Here is a 21,895-nt window from a genome sequence, read left to right as displayed (position 1 = left end):
TACATAGACACACAGGCTTTACTCAGAGTCAGTGGCAGATCATAAGTAAAAAATGTTTAAAAAATTAAGGGGCCTAGATATCTGCCCTGGGGAATGCCTGACTATACCTGGATTATGTTAAAGAACACCTTCTGTGTTCTGTTAGACAGGTAACTCTCAATCCACATTATAGCAGGGGATGTAAAACTATAACACATACGTTATTGCAGCAGCAGATTATGATCGATAAAAGCTGCACTGGAGTCTAACAAAACAGCTCCCACAATCGTTTTATTATCAATTTCCTGTGCATGTTGAATGTCCTTTCCTATAAGCATGCTAAAAATCTGTTAAGTTCTTTACTGTGAAATAGCATTGTATCTGGTCAAACAATATTTTTCTCCAAAAGTTTACTAAAGGTTGGAAACAGGCTGATTGGTCAGCTGTTTGAGCCAGTATAGGGTTCTTTGCTATTCTTGGGTAGCGTAATGATTTTTGCTTCCCTCCAGGCCTGAAGGCACATACTTTCATGTAGGCTTAGATTGAAGAGATGGTAAAAGATATTGGCAATATTGTCCGCTATGATCCTTAGTAATTTTCCATCCAAGTTGTCAGACCTAGGTGGCTTGTAATTGTTGATAGACAACAATACTTTTTTATTCTCTTCCACACTCACTTTACAAAAATAAAAATTACAATGCTTGTCTTTCATAATTTGGTCAGTTATGCATGGATGTATAGGTCCAGAATTTGCTGTCATGCCTAAGTTTGCTATTCTTGCCAATGAAAAAAACATTAAAGTCATTGGCACTATCAGTGCGTTTTGTGATGAATGAGCCATCTGACTCAATGGGGCCAAGTTTGCATTTTTCCCCAAAATGTCATTTAAGGTGCTCCAAAGCCTTATACTATCATTCTTTATATACAGTGAATTCAGAAAGTATTTAGAGCCCTTTACTTTCTGCACATTCTGTTACATTACAGCCTAAATGTGTTAATATAAATGTCAATCTACACACAATACCCCATAATGACAACGGGAAACAGGTTTTTAGAAATGTTTGCACATTTATTACAAATAAAGAACAGAAATACCTTATTTACATACGTATTCAGACCCTTTGCTATGAGACTCAAAATTGAGCTCAGCTGCATCCTGTTTCCATTGATCATCCTTGAGATGTTTCTACAACTTGATTGGAGTCCACCTGTGGTAAATTCTATTTATTGGACATTTGGAAAGGCACACACCTGTCTATATAAGGTCCCACAGTTGACAGTGCATGTCAGAGCAAAAACCAAGCCATGAGGTCAAAGGAATTGTCCGTAGAGCTCCGAGATAGGATTGTATCGTGGCACAGATCTGGGGAAGGGTAATTGGCCGCCCTGCCAATCTGAACAATCGGGGGAGAAGGGCCTTGGTTAGGGAGATGACCACTGAACCTAATGGTCACTCTGAAAGAGCTCCAGAGTTCCTCTGCGGGGATGGGAGAACCTTCCAGAAGGATAACCATCTCTGCAGCACTCCAGCAATCAGGCCTTTATGATAGTGGCCAGACGGAAGCCACTACTCAGTAAAAGGCACATAACAGCCTGCTTGGGGTATGCCAAAAGGCACCTAAAGGACACTCAGACCAGGAAAAATAAGATTCTCTGGTCTGATGAATGGTGGCAGCATCATGCTGTGAGGATGTTTTTCAGCAGCGAAGGGAATGGGAGACTAGTCAGGATTCAGACAAAGATGAACGGAGCAAAGTACAGAGAGATCCTTGATGAAAATCTGCTCCAGAGCGCTCAAGACTGGGGTGAAAGTTCACCTTCCAACAGGACAATGACCCTAAGCACACAGCCAAGACAATGCAGGAGTGGCTTCAGGGACAAGTCTCTGAATGTCCTTGAGTGGCCCAGCCAGAGCCCGGACTTGAACCCGATCGAACATCTCTGGAGAAACCTTAAAATAGCTGTGCAGCAACGCTCCCCATCCAACCTGACAGAGCTTGAGAGGATCTGCAAAGAATGGGAGAAACTCCGCAAATATAGGTGTGCCAAGCTTGTAGCATCATATCCAAGAAGACTCGAGGCTGTATTCAATGCCAAAGTTGCTTCAACAAAGTACTGAGTAAATGGTCTGAATACTTATTGTAGTGCGATTCGTCTTCCACTGACAAGGCGTAAGAAGGATCGGACCAATATGCAGCGTGGTACGTGTCCATATTTATTAACACTGAACAAAATAACAAGGAGCACGAACAGAAACGAAACAGTTCTGTCTGGTGAAGAGACAGAAAACAATCACCCACAACTAAAATGGGGAAAACAGGCTACCTAAGTATGATTCTCAATCAGAGACAACGAACGACACCTGCCTCTGATTGAGAACCATACTAGGCCAAACACAAAACACAACATAGAAAAAAGAACATAGACTACCCACCCCAACTCACGCCCTGACCAAACTAACACAAAGACATAATAAAGGAACTAAGGTCAGAACGTGACACTTATGTAAATGTCATATTTCCGTTTTTTTCTTTTTTCTATTTAATACATTTTCAAACATTTGTAAAAACCTGGTTTTGCTTTGTGGTTATGGGGTATTGTGTTTTGACTGGAGGGGGACAAATGTAATTCATTTTAGAATAAGTCTGTAATATAATTAAATGTGAATACTTTCGAATGCACTGTAATTTATCTTAGTTTCTTAGTACAGTTTCTTCTTATTTTTTCAGTTTAATCACATGATTTCTAAATGTACAGTACGTTTGCCAATCGTCTGTGCAGCCAGACTTATTTGTCATTCCTTTTGCCTCATCGCTCTCAACCATACAATTTTATAATTCCTTATCAATCCATAGGGATTGAACTGTTTTTACAGTCACCTTAATGGGTGCATACTTATTATTAACTAGAATAAGCAATTTCATAAATGTGTCAAGTGCAGCGTCTGCTCCTCATTACACACTACAGACCGACAAATATTCTTTACATCTTCAACATAGCGATCACTGCAAAAGTTATTGTATGACCTCTTATACACGATATTAGGCCCAGCCTTTGGAACTTTGGTTTTCCTAGAATTGGCTACTATATTATAGTCACTACATCCAATGGATTTGGATCCTTCTTTACAGCAGATTTTTTGCAGCATTAGTAAAGTTGTGATCAATACACATGGATGATTCCATTCCTGTGCTGTTTGTAAGTACCCTGGTACTGTAGGTTGACTGATAACCTGATCCAGGTTGCAGGCACTGGTTACAGTTTGAAGCTTTTTCATGAGTGGGCAGCTTGATGAAAGCCAGTCAATATTTAGGTCACCCAGAAAATATACCTCTCTGTTGATATCAAACACATTATCAAGCATTTCACACATATTATCCAGATACTGGCTGTTAGCACTTGGTGGTCTATAGCAGCTACCCACAAGAAAGAGCTTTAGGTGAGGCAGGTGAACCTGTAGCTGTATTACTTCAACACCGTTTGACATGAGATCGTCTTGAAGCTTTACAGGAATATGACTCTGAACATACACTGCAACACCTCCACAATAGGCAACCCTGTCTCTTCTGAAGATGTTGAAACCATGTATTGCATACCACTGTATCATCAAAGGTATTATCTAAGTGAGTTTCAGAGGTAGTCAGAATATGAATGTTATGTTACTAGAAAGTTATCAATTTCATGAACCTTGTTTCTTAGGCTATATATGTTAATGTGGGCAATTTGTAGCACTTTTCTGGGATTCTTGATAGTCTTTATTGATTTATTGGGAGGCTTATCAGAGGTAGACATGACAATGGTATTTATGTTTGAGCTGATAGTGCAGGGTGAGCTGCACACAGTGAATTTCCTACTAGGGCACACCGCCCAGTGCTAACAATATAACCCATGTTCATAGGCGCATAATTACGGCATACAAAAGCTGTAGGATTGACAGAAGCATTCAAGGGAGTTAGAGGTACATAAATGAGGTTACTTACATTATGACTGCCAATGCCCCTGGGACAATGTACATTTTCAGCAGCACTACGACAACTCAGCGACATAATGGTAAGGATTGTCTGAGCAGGGCTTGGGTCAATGATAAGTCATTGTCTCAACGCAGCCTTGAAATGCACAGACAGGGTCCAGGAGCCAAGATGATTTGGATGGACCAAAAGGTGTCAAAGTTATCTATAAGAGTTATGCCAACAGAACTACAGTTGTCTTTTAGCCAAGTGTTTAATGCTAGTAGCCTGCTGAATCTTTCACAGCGATGGTACCAGGGCTGAAATAATTGCCCACTATTTGGAATCTTTCAGAGCAAGAATCAGTGCTTTAAAATGCATTTTCAGCAGTTCCGAGCTAGCCCTCCTAATGTCATTTGACCCTACATGGACTGCGACAGGCGCATTGGTTTGTGCCAAGAACTGCAACGCTTCTGAGTTTTTCACGCTCAACAGTTTCCTGTGTATATCAAAATTGGTCCACCACCCAAAGGACATCCAGCCATGGGGGTGCAACTCAATATTAGGAAGGTGTTCTTAATGTCTGGTATACTCCGGGTATACTGTATATACAGTGGGGTCTGAAATGATTGACTCCCTTGATGAAGATGAGCAAAAATGACTGTATAAAATAAATAATTAAAATACTGAGCTATATTTTATGCCAAAAACTATTGAAATTAGATTATTGTAAAAAATAATGGTAAATAATTTGTGACATTTTGGAGTCACTTTTATAATAAATAGGAATAAAATACATTTTTAAACACTTGTACATAATGTGGATGCAACCATGATTACGGATAATCCTGAATGGATCGGGAATAATGAGGAAAAAGTTACAGCGGGTCAAAGATCATAACCCCAAGACATGCTAACCTCTCACCATTACCAATAACATGGGAGGTTAGCATGTTTAAGGTATGCACGGAAAACATGACCCTCTATAACTTTCTCACTCATCATTATTCAGGATTAGTTCAGGATTATCCATAATCATGGTAGCATCCACATTAATGTAGGTATGATCTTTGACCCTCCGTAATTTTCTCATTCATTCAGGTTTATCCGTAATCATACCCTTTTGAGCAAAAAGTATATATATTTAAGTTTATATTTTTATGAGCAATTGTATTAGTATAAAATAATATAGCTTCCCAATTTTTTTAGCAGACAATATAGCTCAGTATTTGAATTATTTATTTGATACAGTTATTCTTGCATATCTTTATCTTATCCACACAAATCAATCAGCCTGAGATATGATGGCAATCCACCTGTCACGACTTCCACCGAAGGTGGTTCCTCTCCCTGTTCGGGCGGCGCTCAGCGTCGCCAGCCTACTCGCCATCACTGATGAATTTTTCCTTCTCCGTTTGTTTTGTCTTTGGTTCTTTCTCACCTGGTTTAATTTGCTTTAATTTCTGTGTGTTTAATTACCCCTGTTGCCTGCTTAGGTTTGTGCGGGATTATTTGTGTGATGTTGCTCGTTGAGGTTGTGCCTTAGTTATTTTCACGTATTATACTGAGTGTAATAAGTTTAAGGAGCGTTGTTTTTCCTCCTTCCGTGAGTAACTGTGTTCTCTTTTGTCGTGGGCATTTATTTGGTATTGTACCTGACCTTATTGTGGTGGACTTGCCTATTAAAAGACCCTACTTGGACATCTCTGCTCTCCTGCTCTTGACTCCTTCACCTACCTCTCAACACAATAACGTAACACCACCATTTCGTTTGTCGGTCTGATTAAATCTCTATCTCTATCTCTATTATGGGCAAATCTGAAATGGCACTCTTATTTCATATATTAGGGGTCTCCAACCTTTTTTAGCATGAGAGCTACTTTTAAATGATTAAATATGTTGTGAGCTTCTGATTTATAAAAATTCCTAGCTTTCAAATAGGCTCTCTCTTTATATTTTCCCGAATTCAGATTTTCTTGGTAAATTTTTGTTCTGTTTTCTCTCTCCAAATTACAATTATTCATGTAGAAACAATGACATTGGATGTTCTGAGTCCATGTCAATTCTTAAAATAACATCAGAAGACAAAATTTGAGGGCTGGGAAAAGAAAAAAATAAGTTGATCTTTGAGTGAAATACCCCTTTAAATGCTTCTTTGGCAAGAGAAGAATGTGCTGGACTAGCTATGTTTTTGCTGCTGCATATGTCATGACAGAGTTTGCAAAAAACAAAAGCCCACCCGAATGATACAAATAATCATGAATGTTTTGGGGAAAGATCTTATAGTGTTTATTTATTTTTGTCTTTCTGTTTAACCAGAAGACAGTTACTGTATCATTAACACTAACTGGCAACACAAAGTGAATAAAAGACAACGTGCACCACACAGACGTAAAGGGGCATTATTGCTGGAAATGAATGGGCAGATATTGTTACCTTTTAAGTTAATTGTGGCTAACCAGGGGCGGGATAATGTCAATGTGGATTTGATTGATAGTAGCCAGGAGCTTGAGGTGTCTGATACATATGAGATTTGTTTATGATAGTTTGTGGTGGAACACGTGAAAAATACATGCAGAATTGTTTGGAGAGTTACTCATCGGTAGGCTGCGAGCTTTTGGTAGCTCACAATCGACCTCTTGGAGACCCCTGCCCTATATAGTGCAATGCTCTGGTGAAAAGTTATGCACTATCTAGAGCAAATTAAGACATTTTGGACAAAGCCTATGACTTCTGATTCTCCACCCCTCACAATCATGACTGGAGGAAGTTTCCACCATTCCTTACACTTCTTCTAAATCATGACGGAGTGTACGAGTGTACACTTTGAGCTTTGAGCGAGAGAAGGGTAGAGAATTGGAACAAAGCCCATCTTTCCCTCCCTCCTCTCTGTCTCCAGGCTGGCTTCATGAGTTGGGGAAGCGTCTGGAGTCTCCCTATGACCCCTTGGGGGAAGTGAACGGAACGGGGCTGAGCGGTCCCTCTCTGAGGAGTGTCTACATCGCTTCTCTCTACTTCACCCTGTCCAGTCTGACCAGCGTGGGCTTCGGCAACGTGTCGGCCAACACCGACGCTGAGAAGATCTTCTCTATCTGCACAATGCTCATCGGAGGTAGGGGAGATAGACACACACACGGGCCCACACACACACGGGCACACACACACACGGGCACACACACGCACATCACAATTAATGCATGTAAGAATTATTCAGAATGACATCTGTGAACACCAGGCAATGTTCATAATGTTAGCTTCGTCTGGTTTTTATCTAGTTTTACTGTGATAAGGACTGGTCTTGTGGCTGATCCGCTGGTTTGGATTGCTTCTATTTGGTTTTAGCTGGTCCAAACCAGAGTTGTGAACTGGTTTTGGGGCTGTGGGTTTAAATGAGGTCACAGTGTTAAGTGTTCTCCCTTTGAATGCTCATGAGCCTGGCTGTATTAAATGTCCCCGACTGCCTGGGGGCAATCACACACACACACACACACACACACACACACACACACACACACACACACACACACACACACACACACACACACACACACACACACACACACAACCTCTAGTAAATCTTTCTCAGAATGTTTTCCTCTTCTCTTAATCTTATGCCCCACCTCTAAATCTCATGCCCCACCTCTAAATCTTATGCCCCACCTCTAAATCTCATGCCCCACCTCTAAATCTCATGCCCCACCTCTAAATCTCATGCCCCACCTCTAAATATCTTGCCCATCCATCTCCAAATGTGACCCCCCAAACTCAATTTTACTCCCACACTCCGAACTCCAAACCCACCTCCCAATATCATGCCCCTCTAACTCATCCCCACCAAAACCCTGTTTTCCAACCCTCCCTCCCTCCTGTCTGTCTGTCCTCGGCCTGCCTGCCTGCCCAACAATCCCTCCGCCCTTCTGTTCCTCCCTTCCCCCCTCCCTCTTTCCCGCCATCCCTCCAGCGTTGATGCACGCCCTGGTGTTTGGTAATGTGACAGCCATTATTCAGAGGATGTACTCTCGCTGGTCCCAGTACCACACCCGCACCAAGGACCTGAAGGACTTCATCCGGGTCCACCACCTGCCCCAGGGCCTCAAACAGCGCATGCTGGAGTACTTCCAGACCACATGGTCTGTCAACAACGGCATTGACTCCAACGAGGTGAGCAATCTGAACACCCTTTGTGGAGAGTGTTATTATAGGTTATTGTTTCAGCCCGACACTATCACTCCTGATTCAACTATCAAGGGCTTGATGATGAGAGTGTAAACCATAAAGAAGTTTGGCTGGAAAAGTATTTAAAAAATAGAGAGGGGGGGTGAAAGAGAGACAGAAAGAGAGCGAGAGAGAGAACGAGAGAGAAAGAGCATGAGAGATGGATAGACTGAGATACAGAGCAGGACAAAAAGAGAGACAGTGGCCCATCATGCCTCAGGAGCTGTTTGCTTTTGAGACAGACAGCAAAGACATAATAGAACAGAGCATTCAGATAGGGCAGAGAGATGAATCACAGATGTATGAATTATAGATAGGCCTGTTGATTAAAGTGGGCCTCTGTTGTCATGATGACTCACTGATATTTTCTGTTCAGCACGTTTCTGCTATTGGCTAAAACAGAGACTGACAGATGTTGTGTGTCAGGGATGATTAGATGATGATTAGGACATTAATGGCTTAGTAATGTAGCTGGTGTTTTGTGGTGGGAACCAGGGGCGCCGCCAGGGATATTGGGCCCCATAAAAAGATATCACATTGGGCCCCACCACCACAGGCCACACCAACCCTGCGCAGTTTCTGCGACCACACACCTCCAGAACCCAATCGACCCATTCAAAGCATTAAATAACTCTACCTTTGCAGGCTTGCAACTCTCTTGTAGTCCAATATTTACTGTAGGATATTTACTGACAGTGAGCTGTGAAAATATAACACTGTGCGGACATGCATGCAACATTCTGCATACAGTGGAAATCACTATTTGATGCAAGACTGATACCCTCTATAAGAAATGTGCTAAAGGCTGTCTTTTACAGTCTAAATGTCATTTTAATGGTAACATTCTTGAATGGAAAATTCTCTTAACAGAAATATAACTTAAATATATATTAACCTTTTCAATTACAATGAATATAACTTAAATATATATTAACCTTTTCAATTACAATGAATATAACTTAAATATATATTAACCTTTTCAATTACAATGAATATAACTTAAATATATATTAACCTTTTCAATTACAATGAATATAACTTAAATATATATTAACCTTTTCAATTACAATGAATATAACTTAAATATATATTAACCTTTTCAATTACAATACTATTTTTTTATTTTTTATTTCACCTTTATTTAACCAGGTAGGTTCTCATTTACAACTGTGACTTGGCCAAGATAAAGCAAAGCAGTTCGACACATACAACAACACAGAGTTACACATGGAGTAAAACAAACATACAGTCAATAATACAGTAGAAAATCAAATCTATATACAATAAACATTATCATCTATAGAATTATATAACAAACAAAAGAATAAAATCAGCAGCAGACTTTTGAACTAAGTATACATACCAACTAGAAAATAAGCAGCTGTGAAGTGGAAATGGAAAACAAAATGGAAATGAAAAGGCCTGGTGGTGGCGCTAGAGGAAAGGTCAAGGGGTCACCAAATCAATAGGTTTCTTCCACTTGGGGTCTTGATTGGGCACAACACATTTTATGGCAATCCAGCCATTACTTTGAGATATATCTTGTTCTCAGTCTTGTTCTCAGCCTGTGGGCATCATGTGTGTAGTGATCCAATATCCACAGCCATGCCATTTAGCAGTTATCACTGGCCCTCGCTCAGCCTTACTCACCAAGAGCCCAGTGCTGAGCCGTCTTGCTAGTAAAGTCACTGATCAAGTCTTTGAAGTCCAGCTTTCTAGATAACTGACTTTCAATGGACAGCATGGCAAGACTGCAAAGCCTGTCCTGGGACATAGTGGACCTCAAATAGTTGTTTATCAGTTTTATCTTACTGAAAGCTCTCTCGCCACCAGCAACAGTCACAGGCAGTGTGCAAAATATACGTAAAGCAAAGCACACTTCTCCAACAATGCTCTGCAGCTGCATCTGACAAATTCCATTCAGGGGACAAGTTAGGGGGGAAAGTGGCAGCATATACAGTGTTCAGGTGTCTTACTTCATTTTGATCTCTGGAATACTTCATGATCAGTGGTTGGCACACAGAAGGGACTTTACCCCCTCTAATCTGACCAACTTTCAGAACAGCAGAAAATTATTCTATAATTTTTGCAGTGGTGTTGAACCAAGTGTCCAAGTCACTTATGATGTTGTCCATAGCAGTAACAAACACTGTGTTCTGAAACCTAGTGTCCAAGTCACTTATGATGTTGTCCATAGCAGTAACAAACACTGTGTTCTGGAACCTAGTGTCCAAGTCACTTATGATGTTGTCCATAGCAGTAAAAACACTGTGTTCTGAAACACCATTGCTGCACTGTCCTGAGCGGTCTCTTCTTGAGAGTCATGGAATCTCTTCCTTTTCCTCTGGCGGCTGTGTTCCTTACTAAATTGAGGTGCAACATCCATTTGCGTGGCAATCCGTGTTGCCTTAGACAGGAGAGACTCCCGTCCATCTCTAAGAGCCTCTTCCTTTAAGGCTCTGATATTGATTTGCCTCTGTGTCAAGTGACATTTTTCCTGACTGGAGAATCACATTCATGTCCTCAATGCATTGCAGTACCTGCAATTATGACATCTGACATGTCATTCAACACAATGCTGCTAACCTCCTCCTTCAGTTGTGAGTAGGGCTGGTTCAGGGCTGTGGGGATGGGTAGACAGGGCTGGTTCAGAGGGGTGGGGATGGGGAGACAGGGCTGTTTCAGGGGTATGGAGATGGGGAGACAGGGCTGGTTCAGAGGGGTGGGGATGGGGAGACAGGGCTGGTTCAGGGGTATGGAGATTAGGAGACAGGGCTGGTTCAGGGGTACGGAGATGGGGAGACAGGGCTGGTTCAGGGGTATTGAGATGGGGAGACAGGGCTGTGGGTATGGGGAGATAGGGCTGGTTCAGAGGGGTGGGGATGGGGAGACAGGGCTGGTTCAGGGGTATAGAGATGGGGAGACAGAGCTGGTTCAGAGGGGTGGGGATGGGGAGACAGGGCTGGTTCAGGGGTATGGAGATGGGGAGACAGGGCTGCTGAGCCTGAAGCTGCATCTGTTGGGCCTGGCACCAGGCAGCGGCAGGGACTACTGATTTAGTGTGAATAGATGGCTAAAAGTTTGCCTGCATTGATTAAATGTTGGCTAATAGAGAGCGAAATGTAAACACTCAGAATTTTCTGTGAAGATATTAAGTAACTAATGTTAGGGGAGCAAAAGTAGCCTATTTCACTATGGTCTAAGCTACCAGGTTAATTTACACCACTCACTGACCTCATCCAACTTCCTTTGTGAAAAATTGGGTGACATACTGTCGCCCATTCTCTCCTCTCTCTTGTCTTTCTTTTCTTTCTTTTCATTTTTGGAAGCCAGATTTCTCTTTAGGAAGCTGAGACACGACAGTTTGGGGGCAGGACCGAACCATTTCATGTAAATGGGGGGGGGGGGGGCAATACAGAGGCACTCTGGATATTTACTTTTTGCCAAAATCAAGAAAAGAAAATTAAACTGTTTGTTTTATTAGTACATTGTAAATAAAATATTATTTTAATGATGATAGGTTAATAATTTAATCTTGAAAAAAATGTGCCTAATGTTCTAAGAATTTTTAGGGCCCAAACGGTGCCACTGGTGGGAACAATAGTGTGTTGGCAGAGGTCTCAATATAGGGTCAAAGTAGGAGGGCTGATCTAGAATTAGGTTCACCCTGTCCATTCAATATAATATGTAAGGAAAAACTGATCCTAGATGAGTATATACTTTGTCATACTTTGAGATGCTTTATGAACACAGGCGCTGGTGTGTGGTGCTGTTGTATCATTATGCCTTCTTTCAATAATGTTTGTTTAAGATACCCCCAGTCGTGCTGGGTCAAAAGTTCAACTCACTCCATGCAGCACCAGCTAAAGTCAGCACAACTTATTGCAAACACTTGCAATATTTTCACCAAAGTGCCTTTATTCAAAGTGGCCTTAGACATGCAGATTTTTGGTGACATCATCACTTTTAAAATTGTATTTATTTAGCTGACCTTTTTCTAACCTTTTTTAATCAGGAAGTCCCTTGAGATGAATAATCTCTTTCTCGAGAGGGTCCTGACCAAGATAGCAGTTTATGGTCAACTGCAATCGTGCCATGGCTAACAATCTCTGTTTCTCTCTCTCCCTCTCTCTCTCTCTCTCTCTCTTTCACTCTCTCTCTCTCTCCCTTCCACCATCCCCCCGTATAGCTGCTGAAGGACTTCCCAGACGAGCTGCGCTCCGACATCACCATGCACTTGAACAAGGAGATCCTGGAGCTGTCACTGTTTGCCTCGGCCAGCAGGGGGTGCCTGCGCTCCCTGTCCCTGCACATCAAGACTACGTTCTGCGCCCCTGGGGAGTACCTGCTGCGCCAGGGGGATGCCCTGCAGGCCATCTTCTTCGTCTGCTCTGGGTCCATGGAGGTGCTGAAGGACGGCATGGTGCTGGCTATACTGGGTGAGACATGGTGCTGGCTATACTGGGTGAGACATGGTGCTGGCTATACTGGGTGTGACATGGTGCTGGCTATACTGGGAGAGACATGGTGCTGGCTATACTAGGTGAGACACGGTGCTGGCTATACTGGGTGAGACATGGTGCTGGTTATAGAGAAAGGGAGGAAGGGAGGGAGGTAGGGAGCGAGGGAGGAAAGGGATGGAGGGATGGAGAAAAGGGAGGGAGGAATGGAAGGGGGAGGAAAGGGAGGGAGGGTTGGATAGGTGGGCAGGTAGGCCGAGGACAAAAAGGCAGACAGGTTGACAGGCAGACAGACAGACAGACAGACAGACAGACAGACAGACAGACAGACAGACAGACAGACAGACAGACAGACAGACAGACAGACAGACAGACAGACAGACAGACAGACAGACAGACAGACAGACAGACAGATAGACAGATAGACAGATAGACAGAAAGGCAGACAGACAGATAGGCAGGCAGGCAGGCAGGCAGACAGACAGACAGACAGACAGACAGACAGACAGACAGACAGACAGACAGACAGACAGACAGACAGACAGACAGACAGACAGACAGACAGACAGACAGACAGACAGACAGACAGACAGACAGACAGACAGACAGACAGACAGAGAGACAGAGAGACAGAGAGACAGGCAGGCAGATGGAGTCCATTGTTGGAACACTTTGTAATGCTACTTGGCTGATTCCATCCCAACAGGCCACCTGTGGATCACAGTTTCCATTGTAGGGCTGAATCTACAGGCCTCTGTCACCTGCCACTCCCTCTCTCTGTGTGAGTGTGAGTCCCTGTGTACAGTATCTGTGACTGAGCCTTTGTATGCTTGTTTGTTTGCTTATTAGTGTGTGTGTGGGGGGGGGTACCCCACTACCACTTATCTACAACACAAAATCCATGTATACATATGTGTATAGTGCGTATGTTATCATGTGTGTGTGTGTATGCATGTGTCTGTGTGTGAAGTCTACTTTGAGCCAGGAGAGATTGACATGCATATTATTAAGGTTAAGGGCCAGCCGAACTGCCCTGTTCTGGGCCAGAGTGACTATGTAATGTGTGTATACAGTATTTAACAGGGACAACACTCTCTTTCAGAGCTCTCCTGCTGACTGTGCAGAAGGTCAGGCTGACATTGACAATCTGGGAAGAGTGAAGCTCTCTAAAGCATTACGCCAACTCCTTACAAACCTTCTCACAGCCAAAACCGCTCAGCCAAGCTCCGAGCAAGAGTGTGCCACACAAAAGAAGAGGGGGGGGGTTGAGCGGTAGAGAGAGGGGAGGAACAGATAGAGGAGAGGAAAGGAGACAAATGGAGAAAGGGAGTGAGGGAGGTAGGGGTGAATAGAGAAAAGAGCAGAGCGAGGGGATGAGAGCAGTCACGACAGCACTGCTTACTATCAGCACCCCCCAGCACCCAATGCAGATAAGCAATGTTCACAGTTCAGTATGACAATGATAAATACTTTAGCACAGCTCAAGAGCTATTCCAGCTTCCTCATGACATCATGCACACCTAGCCAATACACGGGGCCGACATCCAACACATGAAAATGAGGGCACCCTAAATAAAAAAACTGAAACATAGTGTCACTTTATGACATACAATATATTCTATGCTATGTTCTAACTATGATCTATGACTGATCAGATTATGTTATTAATAACAGTCCATGACACAAAAATACAGCCCTAGAAATTGTGGCTTTGTCTATTCTAGTAATTCTAATTCTATGTTTACAGCTCTCTGTTTGAAACGTCCATCCCTCCCTCTCCCTCCCCAGGTAAGGGTGACCTGATCGGGGCCAACATGTCTATAGATGACCGGGTGATAAAGACCAACGCAGATGTGAAGGCCCTAACCTACTGTGACCTGCAGTGTATCAACCTGAGTGGTCTATACGAGGTACTGGACCTCTACCCAGAGTACACCAGCCGCTTTGTCCAGGACATCCAGCTGGATCTCACATACAACCTGAGAGAGGGACACGAGTGCCATGTGAGTCACATGCACATACATAGAGAGAGAGAGAGAGAGAGCGAGCAGAGGGAGGGAGGGAGGGAGGGAGGGAGGGAGGGAGGGAGGGAGGGAGGGAGGGAGGGAGGGAGGGAGGGAGATGATGGAGTGCAGCAATAGCCTGGGTTCCTAAATGAGGAATGCTGCTGTAATTACAGTCAGGTGTGTCTGGTCCTGCTGCCCAAATAACACTGGCCCACTTTACACACACGCACGCACGCACACACACTGCCACAGCGCAAAGTGGAAAACTATGCTATTGAGAGGGGCAGCTCATGAGAGATTTCCTGTAACAACATTATGTCATAAAGAGTTTCTGAGAGGGAGGATAACATCTGGGTTGGGCAATATAGACATGTTCAATTCACTGACTTTTCTTTCTGACAGGTTATGTCCAGATTGTCCACCAAACCTTTGGACACACAGGTACGGTTAAAAAGACACTAACGAAGATATCTGATAACAGTTCTATCAATGTTGGCTATTTTCTATGTAAAACAAAGCCAGGGGGTTTGTACTGAGAATTTATAGTCAGCATATCTCCTTTAAGGGCTTTTGGATGTTTTAATAATGGTGCAGAGCCCCTTCAGAAACGGACCCACAAATAACCATGAATAAACTTCTTCCAAAATCATTTAATGTTTCTTATGACACAGTAGTAAAAACTCTTCCAGTCTCCATCTCTTGTAATTGACTCAAATCGCTCTTTGGCATAATGATTATTATTAATGGTGGAGGGGGTTCAGAGAGAGAAGGAGAAGTAGGGAATGATGGAGAGAGGGGTGGGGGGGCATATTCATTGGTGAGAGAAGTTTGAGTTTTTATGGTGATGGAGGGTGTTGGGGATATGGGGATGGAGGGATGAGAGGTTGGGGATGGGGGGTTGGGGGTGGGGATGGAAGGATGATGGGATGGGGTTGGGTGTGGAGGGGGGTTTGGGGACGGAGGGATGAGGGATGGAGGGATGAGGGGATGGGGGTTGGGAATGGAGGGATGAGGGGATGGGGGTTGGGAATGGAGGGATGGGATGGAGGGATGAGGTGATGGGGGTTGGGGATGGAGTGATGAGGGGATGGAGGGATGAGGGGATGGGGGTTGGGAATGGAGGGATGGGATAGAGTGATGAGGGGATGGGGGTTGGGAATGGAGGGATGGGATAGAGTGATGAGGGGATGGGGTTGGGAATGGAGGGATGGGATAGAGTGATGGGGGTTGGGAATGGAGGGATGGGATAGAGTGATGAGGGGATGGGGGTTGGGAATGGAGGGATGGGATAGAGTGATGAGGGGATGGGGGTTGGGAATGGAGGGATGGGATAGAGTGATGAGGGGATGGGGGTTGGGAATGGAGTGATGAGGGGATGGGGTTGGGGATGGGGGTTGGGAATGGAGGGATGGGGTTGGGAATGGAGTGATGAGGGGATGGGGGTTGGGAATGGAGGGATGAGGGGATGGGGGTTGGGAATGGAGTGATGAGGGGATGGGGGTTGGGAATGGAGGGACGGGATAGAGTGATGAGGGGATGGGGGTTGGGAATGGAGGGATGGGATAGAGTGATGAGGGGATGGGGGTTGGGGATGGAGTGATGAGGGGATGGGGGTTGGGGATGGGGAGGGATATTCATTTTGAGTGGAAGTTTGAGTGGAATAGCTGATTTGATTGACAGAACGTTGGCGACTCATTAAATTACAGAGCAGATTGGGGCGTAATTTAATATTTACAAGAGGAAGTGAGGGAATTTTGGGTAGAAATCTGAGAACAGTATTAGACCAGGTGATTAATCAGAGAAGGATAGGGTGTGTGTGTGTGTATGGTGTGTATGGTGTGTGTGTGTGTGTGTGCGTGCGTGCACGGAGCCATGAGCATTCAGTGGATGGTTTCAGAAACCACAAGGCAGATTTTTACTAAATAAGAATGAGAACATTGGTCACCTATCAATAGACATATCATGCTATTTTCTGCTTCTAAAATTCAGCATTTTACTCACAGCATCTCATATCGCAGGTAATAAGCAATCTAAATAGTAATTTAGCAGACGCTCCTATCCAGAGCGATTTATTAGTGCATTAATGTTAAAATAGTTAGGTGAGACAACAATCGTATCGTGCACATTTTTCCTCAACAAAGTATTTATCAGAAAGGTCAGTGCTTTCTTATTGTTTTGGGGAGTGAGGGCCGTCGGGGGCCCCGTCGGGGGCGCCTTGAGAGTTATTTAAGATACTCTTCAAAGAGGGTTTCAGACTTTTTCAAAAGATCTGGCTCATTAGGGGTTGAAAGGTCATCAAAATCATTGAGGTCAGGGGTTGTTCATTACAGCCAAGGTCAAAGTGCGACCTGTACCTGTGCTGCCTTCATTATTCCCCAAGTCATAGTTAACTAATGTGCTTCACTGGGCTCTTGCTTCCACCTTGTTACACACAAAGGCTTAGTGTGCCAGGTGCTCCCAGAGCCTACAAGTCAATACTGGATTTTAACACTGAATAGAGACCTCTTTCTGTTTCTCCATCTCACCCTCCCCCTCACTCTCTCTCAATTCAGTTTCAATTTAAGGGGCTTTATTGGCATGGGAAACATATGTTTACATTGCCAAAGCAAGTGAAATATGAACAGCACTACATTCACAAAAGTTCCAGAGGATTACAGACATGTCAAATGTCATATTATGTCTATATACACTGTTGTAATGATGTGCAAATAGTTAAAGTACAAAAGAGAAATGGTGTTTATTCTTCACTTGTTGCCCTTTTCTTGTGGCATCAGGCCACAAAACATGCTGCTGTGGTGGCATACTGTGGTATTTCACCCAGTAGATATGTGAGTTTATCAAAATTGGATTTGTTTTTCGAATTCTTTGTTGATCTGTGTAATCTGAGGGAAATATGTCTCTCTAATATTGTCATACATTTGGCAGGAGGTTAGGAAGTGCAGCTCAGTTTCCACCTCATTTTGGAGGGCAGTGTGCACATAGCCGGTCTTCTCTTGAGAGCCAGGTCTGCCTACGGCGGCCTTTCTCAATAGCAAGGCTATGCTCACTGAGTCTGTACATAGTCAAAGATTTCCTTAATTTTGGGTCAGTCACAGTGGTCAGGTATTCTACCGCTGTGTACTCTCTGTGTAGGGCCAAATAGCATTCTAGTTTGCTCTGTTTTTTTGTTAATTCTTTCCAATGTGTCAAGTAGTTATCTTTTTGTTTTCTCATGATTTGGTTGGGTCTAATTGTGCTGCTGTCCTGGGACTCTGTAGGGTGTGTTTGTGAACAGAGCCCCAGGACCAGCTTGCTTAGGGGAATCTTCTCCAGGTTCATCTCTCTGTAGGTGATGGCTTTGTAATGGAAGGTTTGGGAATCGCTTCCTTTTAGGTGGTTGTAATTTAATGTCTCTTTTCTGGATTTTGATAATTAGCCGGTATCGGTCTAATTCTGCTCTGCATGCATTGTTTTACGTTGTACACAGAAGATATTTTTGCAGAATTCTGCATGCCGTCTCAATTTGATGTTTGTCCCATTTTGTGAATTCTTGGTTGGTGAGCGGGCCCCAGACTTCACAACCATAAAGGGCAATGAGTTCTATAACTGATTCAAGTATTTTTAGCCAAATCCTAATTGGTATGTCAAATGTTATGTTCCTTTTGATGGCATAGAAGGCCCTTCTTGCCTTGTCTCTCAGATCATTCACAGCTTTGTGGAAGTTACCTGTGGCGCTGATGTTTAGGCTGAGATATGTATCGTTTTTTGTGTGCTCTAGGGCTACGGTGTCTAGATGGATTTTTTTACATTTGTGGTCCTGATCTCTCTTTCTCTCTCCGAGTGTCTGTGTATAAAAAGGTTGTGGAACCTTATTCAATTATATCTAAATATATATTGCTCAGCATTTTTCCCAGAGTATGTAACATTAAGTACAGGCTTGAGTTCTGTCAGCCGTGGCAGCACAGAACCCTGAGAGAACCTTGAGTTCTGTCAGCCGTGGCAGCACAGAACCCTGAGAGAACCTTGAGTTCTGTCAGCCGTGGCAGCACAGAACCCTGAGAGAACCTTGAGTTCTGTCCGCCGTGGCAGCACAGAACCCTGAGAGAACCTTGAGTTCTGTCAGCCGTGGCAGCACAGAACCCTGAGAGAACCTTGAGTTCTGTCAGCCGTGGCAGCACAGAACACTGAGAGAACTTTAGCTATTATAAAAATAGAACCTTCTTCACTAAGGTGGCTGTTTGGCTAACACACATTACAATGGAATCCTGCCCAAATGGCACCCTATTCCCTATGGGCCCTGGTAAAAAGTAATGAACTATGTAGGGAAAAGGGTGCAATTTGGGATGCAGCTCTGGTCTCATTGGTGCTGTCTGTTCCAGACAGTCCTTTAGTTACAGCAATACTCTGTTCTCTCAATTCCATAGCATCCAGATTCATCAGTAGAACAAGGTGTCCCCAAAATGTATTTGATTGTGTGACTCCAAGCACAAGTGATGTTGCTTGTCTGTCTGTAAAATAACATGAATGCACAGTGAATGTTGTTTGAATCTCCAATGAGTGTTCTCTGTCTTATATGCTCTTTCTTTCTCCTCTCTCTCTCTCTCTCTCTCTAGTCAGAGGGGAGAGGCAACGGACGAGTGATCCGGTGCTATCCATCCATCATCGAGAACCAGGTGCAGAAGGAAGAGGATGAGGAAGATGAGCTGGTGTCTGTGTCTCCGGAATCGGAGCGGAACATCGTTCTGTACCCCAGAGTGGTGTCATCTGGGAGGTCTCCACTAGGTAGAGCCGAGATGGAGAGAGAGTTGCACAGTGGCAGAGAAGTAACACACCAGAACACTAGGAAACTGAGGAAGAAGATCCAGATCCACCAGACAGCTCTCACCATGCTAGACCCCTCCAACCTCAGCCCTAGGTAACAGCTAATACTCTCCTGCATTTTATTGACTCATCAATCACTTTTTGACATCAGTTGATCTGTCTATCAGTCCGCCTGTCTAATCCGTCCCTTTCCTCCCCCTCTCTTGCTCTCCCTCCCTCCCTCCCTCTCTCTCTGTCCCTCACTCCCTTCTTCCCTCTGGCGCTCACTCCCTCTGCTTCTCTCTCTCTCTCTGTCTCTGCCTCTCTCTGTCTCTTTCCAGGGTTGTGGACGGTACAGAAGACAGTGACGGTACAGAGACGTCTCCACTGTTCTCCTTCTCTCCTAGTCGAGCCTGTCCAGTCAGCGGTCCAGGGAGCCCACCAGCCACATCTACAGGTCTCCATAACCATAACCACATCTACAGGTCTCCATAACCATAACCACAACCACATCTACAGGTCTCCATAACCATAACCACAACCACATCTACAGGTCTCCATAACCATAACCACAACCACAATCACATCTACAGGTCTCCACAACCAAAATCACATCTACAGGTCTCCACAACCATAACCACAATCACATCTACAGGTCTCCACAACCATAACCACAATCACATCTACAGGACTCCATAGCCACAACCACATCTACAGGTCTCCATAGCCACAATCACATCTACAGGTCTCCATAACCACAACCACAATCAAATCTACAGGTCTCCATAGCCACAACCACAACCACAATCACATCTACAGGTCTCCACAACCACAATCACAGCTCCAATCACAGTCACGAGTTGTAATTAACAGTAACAGCTTCACCAATTCACTGTTTGTTTGTGTGAATATTTATGACTCTTTCTAAACGGTGTTGCAGATATTCTCCAGATCAGCACAGCAGAGTCAGCAGCTAAAGCTGAGGAGACCTGGGGACAACTACGACACCTAGACCAGGAGGTACAGTACGCTGTGTGTGTGTGTGTGTGTGTGTGTGTGTGTGTGTGTGTGTGTGTGTGCGTGCGTGCGTGCGTGCGTGCGTGCGTGCGTGTGTGTGTGTGTGTGTGAGGTTTTTGGCTAAAAGCAGCAGCATTAGTCAGGTGAGCTTCTGGCACTCAGGCACACAGCAGCCATATGGCCTTCTCAGGTGGTAGATGGATGGAGGGAGAGAACGAGGGAAGGAGAAAACGAAGGAGGTTGAGAGGTAGAACCGGAGGACAGGAAGAGAGTGCTCTTCAAACTCTTCTAGAGGACACAGATTGGAGCGGAATTGGGATTCGCCAAATGGTATCAAGGCGAACGTGTTGAACCTTTAGTGGAATCAGGAACCGACATGTTATGGTTCCCCTCTATGGAGGACCGCTTACATTGTAACACTTGAGAAAGGACTGAACTGAAGTCAGCTAAACAGGAACAGGTGCTATTCCACAGGCTGTAGAATTAGCAGGCTCTAGCAACACTAAATAGAATGAGCTTTAGAGGGTTTCATAATTGTGTAATGTTCCAAAATAGAACAAAATGTACACAGAGTCTCTGTGGTAGCTTATCCCATGGTTTTGATTGGCAGGTGGCTAAATTGGCATTAGACTTCTGGCAGGTGAAGCGGAGTGTGGGTCTCGCCCAGTGGTACATCGCTCCATCACCCTGGCCTGTGCTGATAGGGAGAGGAGAGGAGGAAGGGTGAGAGGCAGAGAGAGAGGGAGAGAAAAAGGGGTAATAGAGATGGATGAATGGATAAAAGAGGATGAGGAGTGGGCAGAACCTTTTTTGCTCTCCCTCTCTCTGTCTCACCACCATCCTCCCATCTCTCTCTCTCTGTATCGGTCTCTCTCACTCTCTCTCTCCCCCTCCTTCCTCTCTCTCTCTCACTCTCTCTCTCCCCCTCCTTCCTCTCTCTCTCTCACGCTCTGTATCGGTCTCTCTCCCCCTCCTTCCTCTCTCTCTCTCACTCTCTCTGTATCGGTCTCTCTCCCCCTCCTTCCTCTCTCTCTCTCACTCTCACACTCTGTATCGGTCACTCTCCCCCTCCTTCCTCTCTCTCTCTCACTCTCTCTGTATCGGTCTCTCTCCCCCTCCTTCCTCTCTCTCTCTCACTCTCTCTGTATCGGTCTCTCTCCCCCTCCTTCCTCTCTCTCTCTCACTCTCTCTGTATCGGTCTCTCTCCCCCTCCTTCCTCTCTCTCTCTCTCTCTCTCACTCTCTCTCTCTCTCTCTCTCTCTCTCTCTCTCTCTCTCTCTCTCTCTCTCTCTCTCTCTCACTCTCTCTCTCACTCTCTCTCTCTGTATCGGTCTCCCCCCCCCCCCTCTCTCTCTCTCTCTCTCTCTCTCTGGGAGGACAGTGTTTGACAGGTTGTCTCTCAGTGTGGTTCCCGGTGGTAACTGTAATCCTTACCTGAGCCAGTCCACGATGTTCGCCACGGGATTAACCCATAACCCTTGTCTCACATTAA

General features: G+C 44.4%; 1 protein-coding gene across 1 annotated transcript in view; it reads left to right on the top strand.

Annotated features, from left to right (window-relative positions):
* The window catches only part of LOC109908502 (potassium voltage-gated channel subfamily H member 8), a 102,814-nt gene that overhangs the window by 75,989 nt on the left and 4,930 nt on the right, over positions 1 to 21,895 (top strand). The window contains exons 6-13 of the mRNA XM_031794968.1: positions 6,826 to 7,038; positions 7,888 to 8,087; positions 12,331 to 12,580; positions 14,390 to 14,604; positions 15,010 to 15,048; positions 19,200 to 19,501; positions 19,728 to 19,843; positions 20,327 to 20,406. Coding sequence (XP_031650828.1) covers positions 6,826 to 7,038; positions 7,888 to 8,087; positions 12,331 to 12,580; positions 14,390 to 14,604; positions 15,010 to 15,048; positions 19,200 to 19,501; positions 19,728 to 19,843; positions 20,327 to 20,406 — 1,415 coding nt within the window. The remainder of the gene's footprint in view (positions 1 to 6,825; positions 7,039 to 7,887; positions 8,088 to 12,330; positions 12,581 to 14,389; positions 14,605 to 15,009; positions 15,049 to 19,199; positions 19,502 to 19,727; positions 19,844 to 20,326; positions 20,407 to 21,895) is intronic.

This window comes from Oncorhynchus kisutch, linkage group LG17 (genome assembly GCF_002021735.2).
Source record: "Oncorhynchus kisutch isolate 150728-3 linkage group LG17, Okis_V2, whole genome shotgun sequence".
Taxonomy (NCBI): Eukaryota; Metazoa; Chordata; class Actinopteri; order Salmoniformes; family Salmonidae; genus Oncorhynchus; species Oncorhynchus kisutch.
The sequence above is the reverse complement of the archived record's forward strand: the minus strand, read 5'-3'. Positions and strand labels throughout refer to the sequence as shown.